The 12,492-nt window shown below is 43.1% G+C and overlaps 2 protein-coding genes across 2 annotated transcripts; one reads left to right on the top strand and one right to left on the bottom strand.

The window, feature by feature from the left end:
• Window positions 1–513: 513 nt before the first annotated feature.
• On the bottom strand, window positions 514–4,026 carry C922_03983 (hypothetical protein; the record flags this gene model as incomplete). The annotated part of the gene is made up of 1 exon (XM_008819570.1): window positions 514–4,026. The coding sequence occupies one exon, from the start codon at window positions 4,024–4,026 to the stop codon at window positions 514–516; it is 3,513 nt and encodes a 1,170-aa protein (XP_008817792.1).
• A 3,001-nt stretch (window positions 4,027–7,027) lies between these two features.
• C922_03982 (hypothetical protein) lies at window positions 7,028–11,806 on the top strand (the record flags this gene model as incomplete). Its single annotated transcript, XM_008819569.1, has 5 exons — window positions 7,028–7,038; window positions 7,277–10,385; window positions 10,548–10,648; window positions 10,794–10,872; window positions 11,729–11,806. 5 exons carry the CDS (start codon window positions 7,028–7,030, stop codon window positions 11,804–11,806), a joined length of 3,378 nt encoding a protein of 1,125 aa, XP_008817791.1.
• Window positions 11,807–12,492: the final 686 nt, after the last annotated feature.

Raw genomic sequence — 12,492 nt, 5'->3', positions numbered from 1 at the left:
TGGAAGTTCGTCTCATAAACTGCCTACGAAACAAACGTGGTGCGCACCATATTGTGCGCAGATCTTTCCGGTCAAAAGGGACACCAAACGAGAAAAGGGCTCCCCTGAAGGCATACACATTCCGCGCGGCTGAAATTTGCAATCCTACAACAGCCTTTATTTTTTCCCCCCGAAAATGGACAAAAAAAAAAATATACGCACGACGAGACATCACAAAGATGGGAAAAAAAATTTGGCAAAACTTTCTGCTTATGCAGAAGGGTAAAATGACTGGGACGCACACAACGGTTAATTTTGTTACAGCACAATGTATTTGTCACCATCGCCTCAACACTGGGACAGTCATATTCATTTGGACTTCTGTGAAACTCCTTTTTTTTTTTTTTTTCCTGGTTGTCCTTTCAAATATGCAAGTTTGCATGTCTGCCAATTTATACGCATAAGGCAAAAGGGGCTGGGAGGAGTCATGCTGAGGGATGTCCTACCAGACTACGCTCCAAACCAGAGGATAGATCAACAAACTGGGGCTCCCTCGGTGGGAATCTCCACTTGGGGGGCGTTCATCATCTCAACCCTCTTCTCGGTAACTACGTCATAATAAAATAAATACTCATTAATCAGGTCGTCCATGTACCTGGGGGCAAGCTGCATCCCGGCAACGAAGGTATCAACACTAGAAAGCAAATCGAACTGGTGAAACCAGAAGGGCAGATAAATGATGAGTCTCATGTTATCAATTAGCTTCACATATGCTGTTAACAGACAAGTGAAATTCTCCGATAGGGGAACTAACTGGACATTATTCTCCCTCAGGTACTCCTCCTTAATGAAGCGATTTTCATTTTTAAAATCTGCATTTATGTATAACCGATCGATGTAATAATCCACCCGGTTGGCTTCCAAATTGTCTTCACATCTCTCGCCCATTTGGTAACGCCCTACTAACGCCCCATGATTTCCCCCCCACTTGCGTTTATTTCGGGATACACTACTCCCCGCATTCACATCCTTACAGAGGCATATGACATTGTTAAAGAAGAACCTGCTGGCATTGAAGTACCCATTGGGAAGCAAATTAAAGTAGTGCCTATTAAAAATTAAGCTGCTCAACTTAATATTCTTCAAATTAAAAATGGCACAGTTGAACAGTGGTCCGTTGCTTCGAACCAGTTTATAAATCTGGCTCGAACATTCTTTCGTTGTGTCTTTGGCCTGGTTTCCTTCGCATTCACTCACGGTGTTCTTAATTTTGTCCTGACATACTTCTTCCAATGATTTATCATTTGTAAGTAACTCCCTTCCATTTAGGAGACCCTTATCCAGGACGGCTGCTTTGTTGTCTCCTCGGGGATCCCCTTCCTCGTGTAACGTTGGTAGCTCCTTCATTTCGCCCCCACTGATGCCGCCATACCAGTTGCGATGCGAATTACGATGCGAATGGCCATCGGAGAAAGCGCCCAAATGGCGATAGCGATCCCTCAATGTGGTGCCAAACGAGGGGCTATAGGAATAAAAAATTATCTTCTTATACTTGTAAAAAAGGTAACAAAAAATCCGAAACCACCTTAATCGTCTCGCTTGGATGGAACAGTCTTCCGATCGGTGCAGTATCTCATGGATATTGCCATGCGACAGAATATTCTTATAGCTTACAAAGTTTATTACTCTGACACAATTCCAGCCAAAAAAAAACTTCATTCTTCTTTTTAAATAGTCGTACTTTTCCTCACTTCGAAACTGAATCTCGTGATTCTTCGTACCACTTTGGTTTTCTATCCTTTTCTGTCTCTCTTTATCTTCCACCTCTATGTTATTGTACCTGTGATGGCCATCCGCCTTGAAGTCACCGCTTCCCCGTTGACCTGTATTCACATCCACTTTGTTACCATCCCTCACGTGGGCTCCACACTCTCCTGCTTTAACATCATTGCCTGACCTGTCGCAGAAGGGGTTACTATGAATAATTTTCTCCGCTTCGAAAGACATATCAAATTTGTGAAATAAAAAATTGTGTTCCTTCAGGTGACTATATTGACTGATAACGTTAAAGAGAGAAAACGGCTCCGAAATTGGGGACACATTTTCATTGTTCAAATTTAAGATGGCATAGATGTCGTTTCTTCTGCCCAGTCTGATCAGCAGGAAATCATTAAACAAGTAGGACACAAATTCTTGTCTGCTCAATTTGCTCTTTACATTTTCTTCACATTTTAGCGAATCAATTTGGACGATAAAATTACAATTGCTCAGATAAATGTTTAAGTTTAGAAGGAGCAAACCCATATTTTCGACCCATCCAAATGTGTTAATCACCACAGGATAGCAGCACTCGTTCATTTTATTGGATACTCTTCTCTTCCTCTTCTTTTTCTCAAAGTAAATATGGAATAAGTAAAAGTACAAGTGTTCCAGGCACGAAATGTAATAACGAAAATTTTCCTCGATGGAGCATCCTCCAAAGAATATTTTTTTAACACACTTGGCTTTCTTCTCAAAAAAATTATAATTATATAATGGGGACTTTATTTTATATATGGAGAGGAAACCACTTATACCTATGATCGGCTGTCCCACATCAATGTCTACCAGATATACTTTTTCGTGAAAATTTAATAAATTGTTTACCAAGTTCATGGTCAAAAGACTCTTCCCCTTCCCTTTCTCTCCCATGACCATGATGCTAAATATGTTGCTCGTTTCTTTCTCTCTTTTGTAGTATGCGTAATCAAATTGGTGAATCTTTCTGTTTATTCTGTTTCTTTTGTAAAACTCCCAGCATTCGAATTTGGTCAGTGTGCCGAATTCGGGCAATTCCGTTCTTCCTCCTTCACCACCGCTGGAGGCGTCGTCCCTCGTGTGTTCCTCCTTCGGTTCCCACACTTCCTTTTCCACTACCTTATCTTCGCCTTCATGGGGGACACTGAGGTGGTCTCCCCTCTTATCATTGCGGGTGTCGTCCCTCTTGCCATCGTCTTGCCTGCCATCCTTCCCGATATCGTGCCTGCCGTCCAAGTTCGTCTCGATGCTATGATGGCCGCTCCCCTTGCCACTTGCTCTCGCTAACATGTCCCGGACCAGGTACTTTTTCCTGATCTGTATGTGGCGCAGGAACTCTCTCAAAATGTAGGATACCTGGTAGGTGTCAATATACGGGCTATTATTCTGCTCCAAGTTGGACAAGTTGAGCTTCTTCTCACAATTTTTATTGGCGAAATGGTAAAGAAAATCTTTCTTTTTTTCAAAGGCAATAATGATAGGGTACTTTTCCAAAAAATTTTCCCTGCCTATGATATCCATCATGTGGACACTCGCTAGAGTGCTGATATCATGTCTTTCCGCGTTCATCACGTATTCGTAGAATTCCTTCCTCTTACCACTGTCCCTTCTTAAAATATTCAATCCATACAGATAATTTTGCAATATGTTATTGGCACACTCGGTCAGGGAGCAATTTTTTTCACATTTGCGAGCACACGTATTGGAGCCCTCATGGGGTTCCTTATTTTGTTTCGAATCAGTTAAATCGCTTCTGCTTTTCGTTATGTTCGTATGGATTACCTTCACTTCTTCTCCACCCTGTAGTGCTTCTCCTTGGTTAGTGGTCTCTTCTTCCCCCTTTGCCTCCCCCCCGCAACAACTGCAACCTTTAGAATCCTTTGCAAAAAGGACAAATCGGTTGTTCTCATATTTAACGTTACTTCCATTCAGCACCACAAGTCTGAACAAAGGGTAAAAGTCCGGTATGCGGACATTTGTGTATCTCTCCGATGGCTTCATTACCTGTCCGTTAAATTTTGCAATCCCCTTTAAAAGGCGAAAGCGGAAGTTCCCGCGTAGGAAGATCCACTCGTCATAATTTAACCCCAACAGGTATATCTTCTTTTTGCGAGTCTCTTCATCGCCCCCTTTCGTGTGTACGAACGTGTATTCATGACCCTCCCTGATTTTTTTTACCGTGTCGTGTGACTCGATTAGGTTGTACTCAAAGTGCACACGGCACTTCAGGTAGTCCTCGGAGCCGCACATTTTGCCTTCGCTTGGTTGGGATCACTCGGCTTTGCGCCCTCCCAGTGTGTGTGTGTGTCTGCAGGTGGCTTATGCGCATGAATGATGCCTTGCCGTGTTACACTCTCCACCTTGAAATAACACAAAAGAACTCCCAACGATTTTGTTTTCCCACTCGTTCCGCAACCGACTCGAGAGAGGGCACCTACTTTGCTTTCCAAAGAGGAACACACGACATGTTTCTTCTCCGCGTTCCTTCCTGTACATACATATAATACGTATGTCTATACGTATGCACAGAGATGTGTATCTTTCGTTATAACCCTCCCCTCGTGTGGAAAGGAAGCTTTCTTTCGTTCGAATTGGCGTTAAGTTTTCCTCCTTTGTGTGTCGTTTTCCAAATCTCGCACGTATGTCGCTTCTCCCTTTGTAGACTCCTTTTCGAGGAACGGATAGGGGGGTGTCTTCCTCATGGTACGACGTGCCCCAGGGGTTAACTCACAGCTTTTTCCCCAGCTGGCACGAATTATGCGATAAAGCGTGTATATCCATCTAAACGAAGATATCGATTTGCTGATGTGGGTGCCCCCCACCTCTTTTGTTTACATTTTGGGGGTCTGCACTTCGGCCAAGCTGTAAACTTAAACCCCCCCCTTTAGCTCATCGAAGAATGGCAAATTCTAAAATACACAACGGGAATATATGAGGAAAAGGGATGGGGACACAGCAAGAAAAAAATAAATTACAAATTCTTCTCAAACATTTTACAAAACAATTATTGCAAACTTACTTTTTTACTGTTTCAATGTTATCCAATAGAAAAAAATAAAATAAGGAGAAAAGTCTCTCTTTTTCTACATGCGGTTAATGACACATCCTGTTTTTTACTGACGTTACGATAGGCAGTATACGAACAAGGCGTATCTCCTACTGCCGTTATAAAGCGTATGTTGTGGTCGAATAGAGAAGAAAACGACGTAATGGTATCTTCTGCATATTATGCAGAGGGAAGAAAAGGAAAGGGGAAATGATAATTTTTCTAGCTATACCTGCGGGATAATAAGCCAACCCTCAAACAGAAGAGTTAATAAAAATTGGCCGTCAGGGGGATTTCCCAACTCGTGAGCAATGTGTTGTGCAAATGGATGAAGGTAAAACGTGTTAACTGTTTAGAACTGCGCATATGTGGTATTATATTTTTTTTTTCTTTTTTTTTTTCTCGTTATCTCCCAAACGTGGCAGCTCTTTACAATTTAAATTTGAAGTGGAAAAATCTGATTGGCTCGAAGGGGAAGCACGCCATTTTGTTCAGCAATTTTGTCGCCATTTTTCTCGTCATTTTTGTCGACACCCTCCAATCCATACCCATCCATTTGCGTCTTGCTTTTCCCACTTTTTTTCCTGCACCTCCCACATTACGTCCCGCGTGTCTTTAGTTTTTAAGGACTACCGCTTGGGGGGTAGCCCCATGGGGGATGCTTAGCTAAATGGACTACCTTGAAGTGGATGAATCCCACTGGGTACCCTTGACGGGCCAGAAGAGGGACCCCCCAAGCGGAAAAACAATCTGGAGAGAGTAGAAAACTGCATCTGTGCGGCACCGTACTAGTGCAGCAATTCCGTTATGCAACAACGATATACACTTAAGCGGGGGAAAAAGCCAGCCGCCGCACATAAGCACAAAGGCAGAAGCAGGGGGAAAGCCAAAGAGCTAAACTTAACACATATGTACGTGTGAAAATTTTAAGCATGCATAGGTTACATTCTGAAACCATCAAGCACATGTGCTGATGTGGGCAATTTATTTTTTTCTTTTTTTCACGCACACACTACAGGATGAGAGAACCAGTAAATGCTATGTACATTTCCCATGCCCGCTTTTTAAGAGTGCTTCACCATATCTTGTAGACTTTTAATTCTTTTTTTCTATCTTTTTCTGGCATCTTTTCGACCATTTTCCAATAACTTGTTGCCCTATCATACCTCCCCGTAACATCTGCGAATCTTTTGTGCCCTTTGCTCCCCTTTGCGCTTATTTTTGGCTGCTCCATTTGCGCTTCCCCGCGCGCTTCTCTTTGCGTACCTTTTTTTTTTTTTTCTTGGCGCTCCCTCCCTGCGCTGGTCGATCCCCACCTTCACGAACACGCAAAAGTGTATAGTCTTTATTTTCCCATTTCTAAAATTTCTAGGCAAATCTGAACGAATAATTTGCCAAACGTTTTTCTTTGACCTGCATTATAACTCCTCTTACTCCTCACCCCCATCTTCTTTGTATTGCATTATTGCGCAATTTTTTACACATTATTATTTCTTCTTTTTTCTTTTTTCTTTTTTTTTGTTTAAATTTCACACGCGTTTGATTAAATCTCATTTTGCTCTTTTAATATATGTATATATTTACCTTCGTAATTTCGTAACTCGCTAACTTTATAAATTCTTAACTTCACAACTTCCTAACGTCGTAACGTTTTTCCCCTTCTCGTTCCCATTTTTCATGTAACCCTCCTTTTTGCAGTCACATGTTATTTCCCCTTTTGCTATCGCGTGTATACCTTTCGCGTTTCCCCGTCACGGGTAGCTTGGCCTGTTCATTTTGCCTCCTCGCCTGCCCTGTTCCTTTGCTTCATTCGCAAGGCCTCTTCCTTTTGCGGGTTCAATCCATGCCATCCCACCCTACCGAGGATCACCCGTACCGAACAATGGCAGCCGCCTGCCCCCCTTATAGCAAGGCCGAAAAATTATAGCAAAAGGGAGATGCCAAAAATTAAGTGATTTGCGAGACTCATGTACTAACGCAACCGTGTGTATATATATGTACGGAGCCCTATAGAGGCCAAGGCGGACATATATCTATATTTCTAGATGTGCCAATTTACCTATATGTTTAGCTGTAGTTGTGCTTCCTCCACATATAGAGCCCTGTGCATTCCCTCCCTCACGACTGCCCCCCCCGATCGTCTCTTATGTGTAACCCGCGCTAGAGAGAACCATGTAAGAAAATCACGATCGTGTCAATTGTCGAATGAATGGAAGGTGGGGTTTGGGTGTACGTAAAATGGCACGCCCAATAAGAGCCTTTTCCTTCCCATTCGCAAGAAAAAAGAAAAAAAAGACTAGAACTGATATAGATAAGGAATGTTAAGAAATGTGCATACGATCATTGGGGTGACACGTCCCCCCGTTGCGTGCACACCGCGAAGTAAACCTTTACCTCCCCTTCACGACTAACACTTCTTCATGGCAACTCCTCCACCTTGCAACTCCGTCTTAGGTGGGGAAAAATAGTGAGCAGCGTGTCCAACGCGCTGGACTTTAACCAAGCCACCCTCAGCGGGTGCATCGATATCATCTGCATAGAGTCCGAAATTGAGAGCAAGCACAAAGGAGAAAACAAAATAATCGTCACGTACAAGTCGACTCCCTTCCATGTGAGATTTGGCAAGACAAAACTGTTAAGGTCAAAGGAGAAGATAGTTAGCATTTTAGTCAATGGGAAGAGCACAAATTTACATATGAAGTTAGGCAGCGCAGGGGAAGCTTACTTTGTTGAGAAGACATATGATGATGTCGAAGAAGAATTAGAAACCTCCCCTCTGTCATCCCCTCGCCATGAGTATAATGATTTATATTTAGATCAACACATCGACAGTTGCAGCATTAACGATTCGCTGAACAATTTCAAGAGCGATGACGATTCGGATAAGTCCTTCTTTCGCAACATTGCCGTCGATAGACGCAAGTCGGTGGATAGGAACTACAAAATGGATCAAGGCAAGGGGAGGAAGCAGAGCAATAATCAGGACAAGGAAAGAGACCATACCACGCGCGATCAGCACGATCACAGCAACCACCACCACCGTGGCTCCGTCCAAAGAGACAATCTGAAGAAGAAAAAAAAAAACAGAACCCCCCACCGGCACAACAGGGTAATAGCTGAAGACTACGATCACCATGCCAATAAGCGAAAAACGGAGGACGATGATCCAAATGTCAATTCGGAATGGTCCTGGTCATGGGGAAGACTACCCCATTTGAAAAATCAGGATTACGCCTCAGATAACTGTACAGCCATATCGTCCAACAACAAAAATGAAAAAAAGGAGAAACGAAAAAAATTTTATAATAAAAGCGAATCAGTCCATGACTACTCCTCATCGAGGGAACACCTCACGTGTGTACGCAGAAGAAACCTGAGCGAATCGAATGTTAGAAAGTGCCTCAACAAAGACAGAGAAACAAAGAGCTTCCCCCGTGACGGCAAAAGGAAGCATATAAAAAGATATAGGGATAGTCACTTAGACCATGTGAAGAAGGAAGTGCCCAGAAAACTCAGCAACAAAAATGATGCGGATGGCTCCAAGCAAGGTCCCAAGTGCTACCACAAGGGAAGCCACTCCGCTAAGACGGTTGCCAAGGAGCCCACCACCCTCCACGAGGGTGTCGGCAATAACAGTAGCAGTGGCAACAATAATAACAACGCTAACAATGCCAATACCAGAAACTGGGGCAAATCTGAGCATGTCGAGAAGAGGAGGCCAAGCCAGGGGGAGGGACTCCCCAGCAGGCGGGACGTCGCTGATGATAACAGGCACAGCGAAGGAGGAAATCAGCAAGGAAGTCAACTTGGAAGCCAACGAGGGAGTGACGTGAATGGGGATCCCACCAAAATGGATCTAAAGAAGTCAGAGGATGAATCGAAGAACGCACAATCGAAACAGAACGATAAGGAGAATGCGGAAACGAGGGGAGATTATCACTCCTTGGGGATGGGAGTCAATGAGAAGGAACTCGAAAGGGGGAAACAAAGGATGATAGAGAAGTTGAAACGTAAAGCGAGGGAGCGGGCTAGGGACAAGGCGGAAGGATGTAGGGCACGGACAGGAGCCGAGACGGAGGCAGGCAGAGAAGCAGACAGAGGAGTAGACAAAGAAGCAGACAGAGAAGCAGACAGAGAAGCAGACAGAGAAGCAAACAGAGAAACCAAACGGGGCTCGGAAAAGTGGGCCAAGGCGGAGGAGTACCACAGGGAGCGGGCAAAAACAAAAGGCAAGTTCAAGCCACACCATGAGCATCATTCCTCAGACGAAGACGCAGAGATGAATTCAAACGATGATGATAACCAAATAAGCTACTCCAAGGACGAACCGGACAGTACCTTTGACGACGACATCCAAAACAGAATTGAATGTAGCTTGTGTGGACATCTACTACTCAACCAAAATGCAGATAACGAACACAATGATTACAACATAGAAATTCACAACAAAAATATTTTTGAAGCCAATATAGTTACATATGATCAGATAGACAAGAATTCCAACTTATGGTACCATCCATCACTTGTCTTTCGATTTGATAAAAAGGACCCTTACTATCCCTCAAGGGTTGCCTTACCCCTTCTAGCCTCCTGGGTCGTATTCAACCAACCTCTGTCCATTTTGGCTGTTGAGAAATTACTAAACTCGTCTCTAACTTTGGTCGAAATAAAGGACAAGGGATGGAGAAACTGGTTCGGAGTATCCAGTGTAGAATATGACAACACCGTCAATAGGAAAAGTATGGGGAAGGATTCCAAAGCGTCCAACCAAATTGAAGACAAAAAAAAAGAAGGGAGAAAAAGTACCATCAAAACACCCCCCGTCGCAGGTGCTACCACCACCACGATCAGTAACAATAACAATCACATCAGTAACAGTAATGCAAATAATCATGAGGAAAGCGAAATCGCAACTCTCAAAGAGCACGATGCGAAGAGAAGCATACAACATTCGTTACATAATCCAAGTGAAGTCAGCAGGAGGAGCACAAAACATGGAGATGAAAAAATAAAAATAAGGTACCGGAAATCATTGAGACCGACCTCAGAGCAACTACAATCATTGAATTTAAAGGAAGGAGCAAACACCATAACCTTCCTGGTTACCTCCTCCCTGCAAGGAACCAAAAGTATTAATGGAACCATATACCTATGGAAGAAAAATGCCAAAATTGTCATCTCAGATGTCGATGGAACTATTACTAGGTCCAATGTACTTGGACATATAATGCCGATTGTTGGCAAAGACTGGTCTCATGTTGGCGTTTCTCAATTATTTAACAAAATTCATAATAATGGGTACCACATTTTGTACCTTACTGCTAGGGCTATCGGTCAGGCCGACTCCACGAGGGAGTATCTATTCAGATTCAAAAGAAATGACAATAATAAGCTCCCCGATGGACCCTTAATTTTAAGTCCAGATAGACTCTTCCCCTCTTTCAAAAGAGAAGTTATTGACAAAAAACCGTACATTTTTAAAATCGCTGCGTTGAGAGATATACGAAATCTCTTCCCGCTGAATCATAATCCCTTTTACGCTGCCTTTGGGAACACTGAGAGTGTAAGAATAAGGGCCCCCTCCCAAAACGGGTCATCTCGCACATGCATATGTTCGTATGTATGCTCGTGTTTGAGTTGCAATTACGACAGCTTGCCCAATTCGCGATGTTAGCCAGATTGCACCACTATGATATTCTCCCCCATTCCTTTCCCCCCTGCGAAGGACCATCGAGCGTACATATCTGTAGGCGTCCCGGAGGCGAAAGTGTTCATCATAGACAATCGGGGAATCGTGCACCACGTCAACTCGACCTACGCCAAAACGTAATGTGCAGCGGAAATGCCCAAACGGGAGGGCCAGAATCGGGACAACTCCCGAATTGAACCCCCACGTTCCCCTTTGCGCAAACAATCGTCTCGCCCTCACTTTACCTAACTTTTTTGCGACTCCCCCTCCCCACCCCTGCAGCTACGAAACCATGAGCGAAATAACCGAGCACATGTTCCCGTCCATCAAAAATGACAAAAAGAGAGAAGATGACGACCAAGTAAAAACACAAAATGATAAAATATTTAGCTTAACGAAATTGTGATACATACCCATTTGCCCATTTGTCAATTACGAAGGCGCTTTAAACGTGACTATGTGATTTTTTCTGTGTTGTGCGGACTGCAATCCAGTTAACGTGCACTCACATTGACTGCCGATGCGCACAAGCTGTCCCAACCTTTTGACCTGTATGCTTCCTCCCCACTATTACCCAAACGCTTTGCACACATACACAGTGCAAACATCGCTCATGTGATCTTCATGTAGCTTTTTTCCTCCATCCCACAAGTGTACTCAATTTTCACCATCCAAAATTGCCATAATATCACGATACGCAATTCGAGAACTGAATTAAATTTGAACTTTTGTCCTTTCAAATAAATCTAAGAAGTTTCTTTTTATTTTATTTATTTTTTTTTTTGTTCTTGTAAGAATGGCTAATTTGGGGGGCATCGGATTGTTCCCCCATAATCTCATGAATTTTTTTCTTTTTTTCTTTTTCCACTTGAAATTGTTGCATAAATGTGTGCATTTCGGATGGGTAGAATTCTGTGCCGTTCCTTTTTAATCATCCAATTTTGGGGCTTTCCGCAAGGAGAGTTCCTTTCTTGCCATTTTCCATGTTTCCATTTTCTATGTTTCCATTTTCCATGTTTCCATTTTCTATGTTTCCATTTTCTATGTTTCCATTTGCTATGTTATCGCTTCATTGTGTTCTTCCCCCCGCGCGCGGCGCTGTGAAAGGAGTTTTTACTAACGTGAAGAAGCGGGGCCTCACGAAAACACCACTCCCGCCCGCGGTGTGCAAAACATATTGTCTCATTGTCTCTCTTTTTTTTTTCCCCTCTATTTAGTACAATTCCTTTCAGTACTGGAAGATCAACAGCCTCACTTACTACGAAAAGTACATGAACGTCAGCGACAGCAGTTGAGTCCGCGGAGGAGCCGTGTCGAGATAGTTCACCCCTTTTAAATAATTCGCTTGTTTGAATTCTCTGCCCCGTCGCCCTCCTCATCAACTTCGTCCATCTCCTTTTCTTCGTCCACTTCTGCACCCCCCCGGCGTTCTGCTTTTTTTTGTGTTTTGAAACCCGCTTTTTAGTTTTTAAAAAGACACGCATCACTGCGTGCTACTCGTCGCAATGATAAAGTGGAAATATCTTTTTACGAACCACTACTGTTTTTAATTACGATTGCGTAAAGCGGCCACGCATGTGGTGCGACCTTCCTTTTTTTTCTACCCAGCTTTGTGAATAACTCTTTGTCCTTCCGTAAGGACATCACATAACGATCTTTCTGTTTCTTTTTATGTTTCCTTTTATGTGTCTTATTATGTTTCTTTTTCCTTTTTTTTGCTCTTTTTGTTCCAATTGGATTTGTCTCCAACTCATGCGCCCGTGCGATGTTGCGCACCCGTGTCATGCCACCAACCTACATTATACAGACGACTATTATTTTGTAAGAGTAACGCAGTTATGGAATTTTTGTAAAGATATTAAACAACCCTGCGGTTATTAATATCATACTTTAAGTTTTTTTTTTTGTCCTACTGATGTAAGCATTTTTGTATGCACCGAAATGGGGGTGCCTCTTCTCGCCGGTTTACACCACTTGATGT

The sequence above is a fragment of the Plasmodium inui genome (assembly GCF_000524495.1).
Source record: "Plasmodium inui San Antonio 1 unplaced genomic scaffold supercont1.18, whole genome shotgun sequence".
Lineage (NCBI taxonomy): Eukaryota > Apicomplexa > Aconoidasida > Haemosporida > Plasmodiidae > Plasmodium > Plasmodium inui.
Note: the sequence above shows the minus strand (reverse complement) of the source record. Positions and strands in the feature narration are given on the sequence as shown.